The 15,642-nt window shown below is 41.7% G+C and overlaps 1 protein-coding gene across 4 annotated transcripts in view; it reads right to left on the reverse strand.

Annotated features, from left to right (window-relative positions):
• tmem68 (transmembrane protein 68) overlaps window positions 1-15,642 on the reverse strand; it is a 73,966-nt gene that overhangs the window by 14,358 nt on the left and 43,966 nt on the right. For 3 of the 4 annotated variants that reach the window (XM_036137793.1, XM_036137792.1, XM_036137796.1), the window contains one exon: window positions 12,355-12,415. In XM_036137793.1, the coding sequence (XP_035993686.1) occupies window positions 12,355-12,415 (61 nt within the window). Of the gene's footprint in view, window positions 1-10,289; window positions 10,460-12,354; window positions 12,416-15,642 lie in introns of those variants that run through there. The other variant, XM_036137795.1, reaches the window with a different exon arrangement.

The raw sequence follows: 15,642 nt of genomic DNA on the forward strand, positions 1-15,642 counted from the left end.
AGTAGTGTATTTTGTATATTTAGACATACACATCTGTCATGTCTATGTTATTTGCTGACACGTGTTCTTTTTGGTAACTGAAATGAGAGTTGTTTTAAGTATAGAGAAAGGCTGTGTGGTAGAAAAGAAGATTTGTTTGTTTTGCAAAGGTGGACAAAAACTGGATTTATGTTCTCTGTTTGATAAGAAACCTCATAATGAGAAGATTTAATTTCTTAGGAAGATTAATGTGTGTTTTGGTTGTCTATGCACATCAGCAAAGAATGCAGAAATCACCTTTTATATAAAATCTGTGGTTTCAGCCATGGAAGCATACTTCATATCCACCACAAGCAGAACAAGGTCACATTTGACACTGAAGCAGATAACACTCCTGTCACAGTCCAGACTAGTGGTCTTACTGGGGCCGGGGAACAAGACTGTAAGCTTTCCATTGTGCCAGTCAAAGTAAAATCAAAGAAAGGTCAAAGAATAGTGGAAACATATGCCTTTCTAGACCAAGGGAGTTCAGCATCCTTTTGTACAGTGGGTCTTATGGACAAGCTGAATCTCACTGGGAGAAAAACAAAGATTCTTTTGCGCACCATGGGACAAGAGAAAGTGATGGACAGCTTTATTGTACCTGAACTCAAAATTGCTGGATTGCACAGCAATATGAATTGTGACATGCCTGACCTCTTCACTCAGCACAGAATGCCTGTAGACCTGAGTAACATCCCAAAGCAATGCAACCTGGATAAATGGCCACATTTGAAGGATGTTCATTTACCGGAAATAAAAGCACAGATGGAGCTTCTGATTGGCATGAACATGCCCAGAGCTCTAGAACATTTGGAGGTCATCAGAAGTGAAGGTGACGGACCTTTTGCCATTAAAACGATGCTCGGTTGGACAGTGAATGGGCCACTTGAACAAGAATGCTGTGGAAAACCAAATTGTCCGTTAACAGTCACTACCAACAAGATATCTGCTGTTACATTGGACAGGTTATGGAAACCACAGTTCAAGATGGACTTCCCTGAGAGCAGCTATGATGAGCATGTGGGGCTGTCACAGGAAGACTCTAGGTTTCTGGAGTTGGCTAATAAGACAGTGACCTTGAAGGATAGACAATACAGCATTGCCCTACCTTGGAAAGACAGATACATAAGAATGCCTGATAACTTTGTAATTGCTGAACAACGTGCCTTAAGCTTGAAGAAAAGGTTCATCAGAGATAAAGACTCATGAAAGATCTTATATCCAGAGGTTATGCAAAAGGAGTGCCAATTGCAGACTTGGAGCGACATGATGGGAAGGTTTGGTATATCCCTCACGGGGTTTACCATCCTACCAAAGGGAAGATTCGGGTCGTATTTGACTGTGCGACATCATTCCAGGGCATTTCTCTTAATGCACAGCTCCCAGAGATGGGGACTCAAGTTTGTGACTCGTATTCAAGTCGCACTTAAGTTGCATATTTAATGACTTCAGACTCAACTTAAACTTGCATTTGAAGGACTTCAGACTCGACTGAGACTCGCGATTTCCGACTTGTGAACAATATTTTATTTTTAAGTGTTTTTTGTTTTACTAATGTTAGAAGATATGTGAATGTAATCATTTTCTTTTTATCTTTTTATTAAGGACTGTTCTACTGTTTTAACTTCACACAGGAGAAACTGATGGTTCTCTTAGACCAAGAGTCTCTTGCTATATATGTTAATCTTACACCTCTGTGTGTGCCAACCCCATGTTGTAAAACCCCCCTTGCCTTTTGTTTTGTTTCTTACCCCCATGTTGTGAACCCCTGACTCCGCCTGCCACTTCTTTGATGTCTGATAATAAAGGAAAAGGGACAGAGGTAACCAGCGCAGATGGAGCCAAGACTGTGATGAAAACGGCCTCACGTTTCTGGCTCTTCTGCCCTCTGTCTCTTTGAGAAGAGTCTAAAAACTTGTTTGTGTTGGCTTTCTTTCCAGAATCAAAGAGTTATTAAACTTAACTCTATCAGCTGGCGCCGTGACGCGGATCCCAACATATCGACTCGCTGACGACAGGAGCAACACGCTGTAAACCACTGCAGGTCTGTGGCAAGGACCTGGTGAAAGTCCCGGGAGGTAATTTCCTCGCTGGGACCAGCGTCTCCTTTCGGCAACGAGAAGATTGACGGGATTCCGACCGGGGAGAAAGCCAAACAAATCAAGTAAGTTTTAAAGCGATCGGTTAAAGTCCATCGTTCAGGGTTACGGGTGATTAAAAATTCCCCGAAAAGTTAATCGAGAGTTTGAGTCTCTCGAAGCTGCCGGTTTGAGTCCGTCGCAGAAGTTAAGGAAAACCAGGTTAAAGTCCTGAAAAGTAGATTAAAAAAGGAAATCCAGGTTAAAGTCCTGAAAATTAGATTAAAAAAGGAAATCCAGGTTAAAGTCCTGAAAATTAGCTTAAAAAAAGGAAATCCAGGTTAAAGTCCTGAAAATTAGATTAAAAAAGGAAATCCAGGTTAAAGTCCTGAAAATTAGATTAAAAAAAGGAAATCCAGGTTAAAGTCCTGAATGGTAGATTAAAAAAAGAAATCCAGGTTAAAGTCCTGAAGAGGTAGAAAAAAAAGGAAATCCAGGTTAAAGTCCTGAAAGGTATATATATATATATATATATATATATATATATATATATATATTTATATATATATATATATAAAAAAACAGGATTAAGGTCCTGGAAATGATATAAACACAACGCAAAAGTAAAATAGGATGGGTTCCAGACAAAGTACAAAGGGAAATCCAAAAGGGGATGAAAAGTTTATGAATCAGATTGATCCACTTAATTTAAAATACTTGGGGAAGTGGAAGAAAAAGTATAATGTAAATGGTGTGTTGAAAGTGACTAAATGGGAAAACGTTGTGTGTCGGCTTGAAACAAGCGCTAGTGCAAAAACAGGAAAACAAAAACAGGAAAAAATAAAAGAGCTTGAAATTGCACGCTGTTGGTTAAATCAAGCACAAAAAAGGCAGGTTGCACGAGCAAAAAATAAAGCAGACCGTAGGCAGAGACAGTCCCGACCAGAAGGAGGGAGTGGGGTAGCCAATGGAGCGGTGCGTCAAAGCCCGACTTCATCACCTATGTGGTCTCCTGCAAGTTTAGGCCCTAAACAAAAAAGAACCCGCCAGAACATTACTTCAGTAATGCAAACCATGGTGGCAACTGAAGAAAACAGACCACCACCGTATAATCCCTCAAACCCCCCAGAGGATGTTTCAAATCTGTACCCAGACCTGGATGGACTGAGTAAATCAGATCATTCGTTATCTACAGACCAGTCCAAAGGATTGTGTCCTATGGTGCAGGTCGCAAATGCTAATGTAGGAGCTCAGCAGCCTCAAACAATCCCAGTTTTCCATCCGTGGTCGTTAGAGGAAACCAGAAAGGCTGTAGAAGGTGTCATTTCTCCACAGGAAGATCCAGAAATATGGACCCAAGACATGGAGGAAATTCATAGCTCATATGGTTTAAATGGAAATGAGTTCGAACAAGCCTTACAGTCGTCAGTGGGAAAACATTGGGAAAAAGCAAGAGCGAATCATACAGGCAGAACCCCACGAGGCGGAATATTTGAACATCAAACACAAATGGGGATCGAAAAAAGGCAGAAATGGACAGCTCTAGCAAAAGCAGCACGAGCAGTTTTCCACAGAAGAGCAGATTATGGACACTTGGCGTCCATAAAACAAAAAATAGGGGAAGACGTAGACAAGTTCAAAATACGCTTTGAAAAAGAATATAGGTTTCACAGCGGCATCCCTCCCGCTGACGGAGATGAAACACCATATCAACAACAGCTAAAAAACATGTTGATGGGAGGTTTCCAGCCATATATCTATGAGTGGGTTAAAAAACATTTAGTTACACTGACAACGTCTAATGTAACCACAGTTATGAAATATGTGCGTCAAAAAAGAGAAACACGCAAAAAAGGGAGTTGGTGCATCTGGAGGGGGAACACACATTTTCTGGGCAGATCCTATGTGTGATTCAGAAGAAATATTTGCTTTCCAAGCCACCGGACCCTTCAATGGCGTTGAGGAGGTTTCCGAGGAGGCAGGGGCGGTCCTAGCGACCGAGGGGGCTTTCAGCCCAAATAAAAAAAAAAAAAAAAAAAAAAAAAAAAAAAGAAATGAAATAAATGGAGGATGCAGGAATAAATAGACCATGCCCAGTGGGTGCAGAAACAAGTACAGTTACAAGCCATGTTATCTCAGAAGAAGATAAAAAGATACAGGAATAAAAAAAACTAAAAAAAAAAACTCTAGCAGACTACATGAGAGAAATGTTGCGGTCTAAAAAAGTGTCCAATGCAAATTTACTGCCAGGAGAATCTTTTTCTCCACAGGATCCACAAACAGTGAGACCACGAGACTGGGTGTTCGTCAAAGTCATCAGAAGGAAAAACTGAGCAAGCCCAAGGATGGAAGGACCATACCAAGTGCTCCTGACCACGCCAACAGCTGTAATGATCGCTGAAAGACCTTCCTGGATTCACCTCAGCCACTGTAAGTTACAGAGAGTGTTAAATACCTAAAAGGTTAGAACATTGGGGAAGTCCGACTTCAAAGGGGTTTGGTTTTTTAGGGCCACTCGTCTGAACGTCGGTGAAGAAATCAACTGATCCCTGTTCTTTAGAGTCCTGGGTAAAATTAACATCTCTGCTAACCTAGCAAAACTGTTTGCTGGACTGTGTTTGAGTCCAGATCCGCTGAGTGAGAGAGGAAAAGGTTCATCCACTCCACTGCCATGAAGATTTGGCTGGGAAATCTCCCAGACCATCACCCAGAGAACTTGTGGCAGATAAATGTGACGATGTTGACTGAGGAGAAGAACATGAGTAATTGCTACGTATGCTCAGTGATGCCTAAATACACCAGACAACCCACCCTGTATGCTAAGAGCATGCCGGCAGGAGACGGAACGTGTTTCCTGAGGACTGTCTTCATACCTGTGTTTGCACCTGGAAATGCGATTAATGGTACTGCAAAACAGAATGGTTTTGGACATGTTAACTGCTAGCCAAGGTGGCGTATGTGTAATGATTGGAATTTCCTGCTGTACATACATTTCTGATGCAAATGAAACTCATATTACTGAAGCAATGTCTGCTTTAAAGAATCTGCAACAAGCAATGTCCCAGGATGCTGTTCCTCTAAGTGTGGACTTCCTCCCCTGGTTCTTTTCAGGATCGTAGTGGCACCTTTCACTGAAAATAATGACACCCATTGTTATTGTTTTTATTATTCTTTGTGTTTTTACTGCTTGTGTAATCCCATGCCTAAAGTCTATGATTGCTAAGACTATGGGAAATGTTATGTTTCGATATCAAATGCTTTCACAAATCCCTCTTGAAGAAGTACACCCCATAGTTTAACTTTTCCCTTGTTAAATGCTTAACAAAATGACAGTCTCATTAAAAATGCAGAACGCAAGAAATTAGTACTTGAAGTAGGTTACGTTAAGCTCCAATTGTAAATAAAAATGATTAAAAGGAGGGAATGTTAGAAGAAATGTGAATGTAATCATTTTCTTTTTATCTTTTTATTAAGGACTGTTCTACTGTTTTAACTTCACACAGGAGAAACAGATGGTTCTCCTAGACCAAGAGTCTCTTGCTATATATGTTAATCTTACACCTCTGTGTGTGCCAACCCCATGTTGTAAAACCCCCCTTGCCTTTTGTTTTGTTTCTTACCCCCATGTTGTGAACCCCTGACTCCGCCTGCCACTTCTTTGATGTCTGATAATAAAGGAAAAGGGACAGAGGTAACCAGCGCAGATGGAGCCAAGACTGTGATGAAAACGGCCTCACGTTTCTGGCTCTTCTGCCCTCTGTCTCTTTTTTTGAAGAGTCTAAAAACTTGTTTGTGTTGGCTTTCTTTCCAGAATCAAAGAGTTATTAAACTTAACTCTATCAACTAACTTGACTGATCGCCGCTCACTTCTTTTCTTACCTGGACACAGCAGAGGTAGAAAAAACGGCAGAGGGGCTGTCAAACAGTCAAGTAGCACTGATGTCACTGACGCAACGCTACGTGACACATGCGCGCGTGCAACCCATACAGATTTGGAGACGACGATTAGCACCTCGGATTCGGTCCCGCCGTTCATAATAACCTTTGGCTACAAAACTTTACACAAGAAGGGAATAAAAGAGCAGCAAACTGCAGCTTCTGTAGAAAAAAAATACATGATGCTGGGTCCACCACATCTAATTTTATTCGCCACCTGAAATAGGTGTAATAGTTTGTTTGTGCATCTGTGCTTCAAACAAGCTAAGCTCGAGTCCTCAGGAGTGCAGAGCAGACATTAGTTTATTACATTACATAAGTATCAAACTAAGTTAAAATCAGCTTTTTTATACTTTAATGTAATGTTTTGGCCCTTCTCTGCCCTCAGAGAGAAGATTTGAAGTGTTTAAATGAAGTATTTTTAAGCTATTTGTATCTTACTAATTATTGGATCCACGCTAATTTTGGTACACATTAAAAACTATGATATTGGAGATGGCTAGGTACTAATCTAAATAAATATCCATGTTCATCTAATGTTTCTTTTATTAGGTTTTTTTTATTAAGGGTTTTCTTTATTTCTTGTATTTGCTAACCTCATATGTATTTATAAAAAGGCAGGATTGTGAATGTTTTTTTTCCACAGCCCTCACATTCACTTAAAAATAAAAGAGCAGACATTTACTGCTAAAACAAGAAAAGGTTGTAACCACAAATGTCAGTTAAATACTGTAAGAAAATAGTTGTTTTTGAAAGAAAAAAAATAAAGATGCAAAATTTATGTGGGGAAAAAATTGCGTGTGTGCTTTTTTTAATTGTATTTTTCATTTACCAGTTCAAAATAATGATCATTCCATATATATAACAGTTACCTTTTTGCTCGTCTCAGTGACGGAGATGAAAACACAAGGGGAAACAAGCAAGCATGCTTACGCAAATTATTGCACTTATTTTAATTAATCATGTGATTAGAATTTATTGTGCGATTAATTGATTATTGCGACAGGCCTACTCAAGACTGAAACTTGACTTGGACTTGAGCTCTCAAGACTTGAGACTTGACTTGGACTTGAGCTCTCAAGACTTGAGACTTGACTTGGACTTGAGCTCTCAAGACTTGAGACTTGACTTGGACTTGAGCTCTCAAGACTTGAGACTTGATCTGGACTTGCAAAAAATGACGTGTGAACATGTCTGACAGCTTCTGAGTGGTCCTGATTTAACAAATAATTTGGTTGGTGTGCTGACTAGGTTCCGAAAAGAGCCTGTTGTTTTGGTGTCTGATATTGAAGCCATGTTCCATCAGGTGTACGTACCAGAGGAAGACGCTGACCTGTTGAGGTTTCTCTGGTGGCCTGGAGGTGACTTCAGTCAGAGTATGCAGGAGTATAGGATAGGTGTTAATTTGTTTGAAGTCCTCTCCGAGTTGTGCTAACTATACTCTGCGGAAATGTGCGGAAGACAACAAAGCACAATTGAACCAGCAGGTGATTGACACCATTCTTTATAATTTCTACGTGGATGATTGCCTTGCTTCAGTAGGAACTGAAGAGGAAGCAATCTCTCTTTAAACAGACCTCAGACTCATCTGCGCCAAGGGAGGCTTCCATTTAACAAAGTAGATAAGTAATAGCTGCAGGGTCCTGGCAGTAATACCTGAGGAGGAGAGAGCTAAGGAAGTGAAAAATCTAGATCTGGATTGTGACCTCCTGCCTGTTGAGCGAGCATTGTGAGTTGGGTGGTGTTTACAATCAGATGAGTTTAAGTTCTCCATTTCCATCCCAAACAGGTCATTGACCAGGAGAGGAATTCTTTCTATGGTCAACTCCTTTTACAACCCTCTGGGATTCCTTGCTCCTGTCATTTTCACAGCTAAATGGATACTTCTAGATCTGTGTCAGAGGGGGATTGGATGGGATGATGCTATTCCATCAGATGTTGCTCAAGAGTGGAAAAGGTGGGTGGAAGAACTGCACCTTCTGAATTTGGAGAAACAACTACTGCTCAGTTGTATCACTTTGCAGATGAAAGTGAGAAGGTGTATAGTGTTGTTACCTATTTACTGCTGTACGACAGTCTCTTACAGGCACACAGTTCCTTCATAATGGGGAAGTCCAGGGTGGCACCTTTAAAACCAGTCACAATTCCCCGTATGGAATTGACAGCGGCTGTGCTAGCAGTTCGCATGGACAGACTTTTGGAGAAGAGAGCTGAGGCTACCTCTTTTGGACTTAATGTTTTGGACAGACAGCACCTCAGTATTGAAATACATTAATAACAAAACTACTAGGTTTCGTGTTTTTGTGGTGAACCGAGTGTCTGACATTCTCACGTCTTCTGGAATATCACAGTGGAGGTATGTGAATATAACGCATAACCCTGCAGACCTTGCCTCCAGAGGTATGAAGGCAGAATCTTTTCTGTGTGACACTAAATGGTTATCTGGTCCTGCATTCCTTACACAGCCAGAGACAGATTGGCCTGTTAACCCAGAGAACTTGCAGGAACCTTCACATGAAGACCCTGAAGTCAAGATGTGTGCCTCTGTGGTTGTCTCACCCACACATGATCATGACCATCCATTGGATTCCTTGATTCATCGTACCTCATCCTGGACTCGTCTTGTCAGGGTGATGAGTTGGATTTTGAGATTCAAAACATTGCTCTTACATAGAAAGAAGAACAAGACATATTTCCAACCTGCATCTAATACAGCTGAGTCTAAATGTGCTCATCCTAGGGTTGAGTTCTGTAATGATTTTCTCTCATTGGGAGAGATTGAGGATGCTGAGATGCAAATAATCAAGTTTTGTCAGAGGAAAAGATATGCTGAAGAGATCTCCTGTCTCCAAAAGGGAAAGAGTGTGAGGCGAAGCAATCACATATACATCCTGTTCTGGAGGATAATGTGCTGCGTGTTGGAGGACGTCTCAGCAAGGCTGTCATGTCTGAAGATTCCAAACATCCTATCATAATTCCTAAGGACCTTCACATTGCTGATCTCATTCTTCAGCATATCCATAAAAGTGTGGGTCATGGTGGTAGGAACTACATACTCTCAAAGCTGCATCAGAAATATTGGATTCCTGGTGCTGGAGCCTTGATTAGAAACATCCTGTCAAGGTGTGTGACCTGCAGACGGCTTCATGGAGCTACAGGCCAGAGCAGATGACTGACTTACCTGAAAACCGAGTGACCCCTGAGAAACCCCCTTTTAGTTTTGTTGTAGTAGATTATTTTGGTCCATTTGAAGTTAAAAGTGGGAGAAGTCTTGTGAAGAGGCGAGGCCAAGTTCAAGAGCTGCGGTCTGATAATGGGACCGACTTTGTGGGTGCAGAACATGAGCTGAGACAAGCCATAGAAGAGTGGAATCAGGAAAAGATCTCTGATACACTGTTGTTAAAGGGAGTGAAATGGACATTCAGTCCTCCAGCTGGATCGCACCATGGCGAAGCATGGGAGAGATTGATTCGTTCCATCAGAAAGGTCCTTAATTCCACCCTGCAGATACAGCATTTGGATGAAGAAGGACTTCAAACTGCTCTCTGTGAAGTGGAATCAATCCTCAACGGTAGACCTATTACATTGGAATCTACCAATCCAAATGATCTGGAAGCTCTAACACCAAACCACCTCCTTCTGCTCAAGTCTAACACGTGCTTACCACCTGGCTTGTTCCAGAAAAGTGACCTTGACGCACGCAAACGATGGAGACAGGTCCAATACATATCTGATCTGTTTTGGAAACGATGGATTAAAGAATATTTGCCACTTCAACAATGCCAAACAACGCCAAAAATGGATCAAAATTAAACGCAACTTTGTTCCTGGAGACGTGGTCCTTATAGTGGATGACACTGCACCTCGTGATTCCTGGATCATTGGCAGAATCACAGAAACTGTACCAGACAAAAGGGGGCTTGTACGCCAGGTCTAGGTTAAGACTCCAACCAGCCATTTATGCAGACCCATCACAAAGATATGCCTTCTTCAGGAGAGATCCGACCAATGAAGATGACTTTTTTTTTTACCTAGTTTGACATGACTCTTTGACTTTACTTTAATACTACTAGATGTACATCGCAAACTGACTATATTAGGCTAAGTGCTGGTAACCTCTGGCCTATGACTGACTGACTGACTACATATGGACAAAAGAAGAAAAGAGGAAATGACGTTTATCAATCAATCAATCAAATTTTATTGTCAATTACAATTTGCATTGCAATCGAAAAGTCAGTTCCAGTACAACCGTCCATCACATAAACAAACAAACATTTTGGGGGGAACGATTGACTGAGGCCTTGCGTTGCCAAGGAACGCAGCCAGCCAGCCGCTGCTAGATAGCGCAGCCGTCAAGGTCGCATTCCTCCAAACAGCCCCGAACCCCGCTTACACGGAGTTCACGAGGCGCTGCCCTTGAACTGTCGAAGGAAGTGCAACAACATGGGGGAAAGAGGGGGGGAGAAAAAAGAGACAGATGTTTGCCTATTTATGCTCTCACAAATAAAGAGACAAACAACCGACACAAAAAAACCCTCATAGCACGAAAGCACAAATAACACAACATGTATGCAGAAGGTAAACATTTGAGACCTGTCGCATGTGCATAATTTATCAGTTTTATGAGTATCAGTTATGCGTGTGTGTTTGGGTGAAAGTGTTTTATCTCCGTGAACACTCTCCAGAGGCCATTGTCCTTGATGTTATCAGCCGGCCCACAGTTCAGACAAGCATCCTCAGGTGTCAGCGGGGGATGGGGGTAGCTGGGGGCTTTTCTGAGCAATCTCCGCCATAACAATCCAGGAGTTGATAGGGAGGGAATCCAAATATGTTATTTGTTATGAGACAAGCTGCACTGCCTTTCCTGTCAGCTTTTAAGTCTTTTGCTGGCTCAAATGATGAATCCAATTTTCCAAATTATTGGGCTTTTTCGCGCTTCACTTCCAGATTTTATCCCATCTCCCCTTGAGTTCAACCACCAAAGTCAGTCTGCGTTCCAACACAGGCAGCTTTTCGGCTTCGCTCCATTCACCTGCCAGGTTTGTCCGTTCACAGCCAGAGTGAGCGCGTCATGCAGCCGGCAGCCTGATCAAGGCCAAATGGCTCCGCTGTATTTGCCGATACTTCAAAAATCCACAAAGACCAATAATTAGAAATCCCAGTATTCTTAATCCAATGTGAAAATTTCAAACGTCCAGGAATGACAAGGTCGAAAGACACACCGTTTTCCTCCAGGAATTTAGGGTGTATCTCACAAAATAAGTCAAATCCGGACCGGACGGGTCCCCCTTCCGTTGCCTACCCGTCGAAAAAAATTTATCAATAGTATTGAGAGACCATCTTACCAGATCCATGTTTGTCAGAGTTTGGTTGATATGAAGAAAGTGCTCAGAAGACAAGACATAGCAAAGCAGGAGAGGGGGAGGGGAGGGGTAAAAGCTGCAGAGAGAGAAAAGACGCGACCGACCTTGGAGAGAGACAGAGACAGACAGTTTATGGACTATTTCAACATGTAATGTCTTATTCAATGTTCTGATATAATGTATATCTTAGCACATGGTGTTGGATGTGTAATTATTACTGTGTAATGATGTAATAATTAGGGGCCGGAATGTGGTGGATAGGCGTGGTTTTGATCATGTGGTGTCCGCAGTGATTTGTAAGATCACCTGTTTTTCTCATCTGGGGAGCTGTCAGTGAGTGGGTGATGTCTACTTTTTGCTGACCGCTTTAATCTTTGGATGCTTTTTGTACCTTTTTGCCTTTGATCCCGGCTTGAACCTGTGGATTGTTTTTTATGCTTCATTGCAACTGGTGTTTTGAAGATCAATAACAATAAAAGGATCTTAACTGCAGCTTGGACTGAAGTTTTGAATAGCGAGCGCGTCAACAAGAATTCCCCTACTCAGCCGCACGGCGACGCAGTTTGTTTGACTGTTGCCAATAGGCTGAGAAACATGGCTATTTAAGAAGACTGCCATGCTTTAAATTCTTGAAAAATCTTGACATTTATAATCAGTGTTTTGAGTTTGAACTATAAGTTTAAACAACACATACCAACAGAAACTTGATTGTGAAACGTGTAAGCTAAGTTGTTTGCCAGCTGAAGTGAGAACAACTTACTGAGTTGAGCCTTTTGTTTCAAGACTCAACTAAAGAAATTCCTCAGCCTGGTGTGTCTTAGTCCTTTTTGAAAGTTTCCTCTACAAAAAGGAATCACCTTTAAACCTATGAACACACACACACACACACACACACACACACACACACACACACACACACACACACACACACACACAAAATCTTCTTCACTTACTTAGTGTGCCGAGAGATCTGAAACCCTCCCGTAGATTCTGAGTAAACATTGGAATTATTGGCTGAAAGAAAAGAACAAGGAAACAAAAATAGGATGCAGTTATTCCACCACAATCAAATATGGACTCATCCATGTAGGATTAGGTTTCAGGAACATTTTTAACTGAATCCAGAAAAAAAGAAAATGAAATCTGATTCCCCTGCAGGATTTTCTTGAACAAATAAGTCTAAAACTTCCTTACAATTTTGATTATTGTCTGACCTCCATGCAACTGTTGACCAGGACTCTGTTCGTTCAGCTCTGTGGTACAACAGTGAGCTGTGACACATGAAAGAAGTTGGACATGCCCTTGAGAGACAAAGGGCATGTCCAAAGTGCTCTGAGTAGGCCTCACATTCTCAGGCTAAGTGAACTAAGCCTGAAAATGTGGGGGCCTTTCTGTGAGGAGTTTGCATATATTCTCCCTCTGTGCGTAGGTTTCTTCGGGCGCTCCGGTTTCCCCTACTACTGAAGACATGCTTGGCCAACCTGGGACTTCAGGTGTGTGTACGCCAGGGGTTAAAGCAAAAATAATCAATTTGACTGAAAAAAAAATTCTAGTCAGCCCATATATTCCCGGGGCCGTGGACATCATGCCACCTTAGTAACCTCATTTGCTTATTGTAACAAGTCCACTTTAACCAATTGACAATTCCTGTATCTCTCCTACCTTCCAGCTTCAGAGCCTTGGCACCATTTCTGGATAGCCCTCTGCATGATCTCCTTCACTTTCCACATCCATAACATCACCTGGTTAACTTACTTTCATATTTGCAGCATCAAGCAAGTTTTTCCTTCGCACTTTTGCCAAACTGGTCCACAGTCCACTTTGCAATTTCAAAACCCTCCATAAACTGCAACTAATTCAAAAGACAGCAGCTTGCATCATTACATCATCTGATTCACACCTGTACATTAACTCCATTGTCACATTCAATATAAATCAATCCTATGATCATACAAGGCCAACAACAGCCATGGACAAAGAGGGACACATAACCAATACTATCATGACATCATACATTTTAATTTGACACACATTACAATAATCAGTCTCTGCTTTGCCCGTTATTGCTCACCAATTAATTATCATAACTCATGAGTTTATAAAAAGGTATAAACTTTTTTGAAGTTTAATAAAACGGTTATATTTTAGCCCAGTGACATGTCCAGGATGGACTCTGTGTCCCCACCTCTCGCTCATTGACTGCTGGAGATGGTCACCAGCTCCTCCACGACAATGTGTTACGTCAAGCCGCGTTTTCCAATCAGATACGGCATGTACACCTGTACGGAAAAGCAGGTATAGAAAATCCATGGATGGGAGGCTAAATTTTTAAAAAGTTTAGTAATATTGCTTAAAGTTTATCAGAAAAAAACGTAACTTGCTTTTAAAGATGAACATTTTTCATTAGAAAAATGTTAATAAACTTCTGCGTTAAGTTAAATATTGTTTAAGGTAATCTTGGCTGGTTTAGCTTGTCTGTCTGGAAGGTGTTTCCCGCAGGAGGCTTTTTCACGTGTTTTTGGTGCGACTCACTTCTACAGTGTCGCTTCACATCGCGCTCCACTCCATGTAAAAATAACAAATAACTACAAAAACTCTCTGAGAATCGCCTTTCTCTGGTCTCACACAGTTAGAACCTGTTCTCCAGTCCATGTTGTAGTTGCAGTTTATTTGTTTTATTTTTGATGTAGTTAGTTACCATAATAATCTGTATGCATCAAAATCCTTGTCATTTTATTTAACGAGTGTCCTGGTTCAGCTGCTCATGAGGTAGAGCTGCTGCTCATTGTCTGACAGCCGCTCTGACTGCAGCTCTGCCTTCTTTGTTACAGAAAAGCGCAGGTGGAATAATATTTATGATTTTTTTTACTTTTTCTGAATCAGACCCAGTCAAACCGGGACGTTTCACATTCCGACCCTTCTTAAAAAAAAAAAAAAAAGCGCATCATGCTAACTTAGCCTGAGCTAGCGCGTTACTCTCTAAGTTTTAAATAAAACATGGGGAGATCCCTGGTTGATCGGCGCGTTTGTCAGCTAAATTACTGGAAGCGAGGGAATAAACACTGACAGCCGACGTGGCCAGAGATGGAAATAACTCATTAATTAGCTGCAGGAGCAGCGGCAGACACACTTACCGTTAGAAGTTGTTGTCAGATGTTCTATCCACTGAACTTTCTGGCCTGGTGGTTCACATAAATCCAAAGAAAACCTTTGACCACCACGACTTTCATTCACACCATCTGTGGTCAGTCTGAGATGTTCTTCCAAAAGTTAAAATGATTGAACACCGATAAAACTCAGACTGGTAGATGTCCACTTTACAAAGCCCTACTCTCTTTCTGATTGGCTAATGTCCCGGCTCTCCCAGGTTTCATTGGTTGAGAGCAGCTTCTGTTTAAAATCTTGAATAAAAAGTCTACAAGGAACATTTTGCGCTCATTTTCCAAATGACGGAAATCTGTCGCAGCGACGGAGAACTTTAACCCCTGGTGTACACACAAAAGACTTGCAGTCCAATGTTTAACTCATAACTGAGCATGTACAAAAAGGAATGTTGCCTCCTGTGGTGGTGGCACAGGGGGAGTGTGCATGACTCAGCATACACAGCTCTCTATCTATTTTTGACGGGATGACCGAGTAGTTGGACTACACTGCCCTGTTTCTAACATTAGGGCAAAATAAACAGAACTTTTAATTTGAACTAACTTACTAGGTTTATTGTTGCTAAACCGTACTCCGGGCGCGGGCTCCCTAAAGGCTCCCACATACTGGGTGTACTGTGTGCATACTGTGGACTCCATGCTGACTCTCCACGGACATTTTAACCTTCATAGATGAGCGTACTGTTGCCTACATTTCTTGTGGCAAATTCCTACAATTCCCACACTTTCTGCCAGTGGGATGAAGCGGCAGAACGGATGGTAAAATGTGTGATTAGCCAGCAGAGCAGCTAGAGCCATTTCTTTTCCAGCAGGCTCCCACCGCACGCGACTGATGCTGCATGTCCTTGCGACCGCCTGCTTATAGCTGCTCAGTGTATATAGCTCAGTGTCACATATAAAACAGTTCGATGTAAAGACTTCTTGCCACTGAGAAGTCATAAAAATTGAGCTCTGCGCGTACCCGTAAACACGGACCTCCGCGGAGTGAACTAAGCCAGAGTATGTGGGGGTCTTTACATGAATGAAGTTCTGGTTTCAACATTACAGTCAGGCAGTCTTGTAAACTGGTCAGGGGTCCGG

Source organism: Fundulus heteroclitus, chromosome 6 (assembly GCF_011125445.2).
Source record: "Fundulus heteroclitus isolate FHET01 chromosome 6, MU-UCD_Fhet_4.1, whole genome shotgun sequence".
NCBI classification, from domain to species: domain Eukaryota; kingdom Metazoa; phylum Chordata; class Actinopteri; order Cyprinodontiformes; family Fundulidae; genus Fundulus; species Fundulus heteroclitus.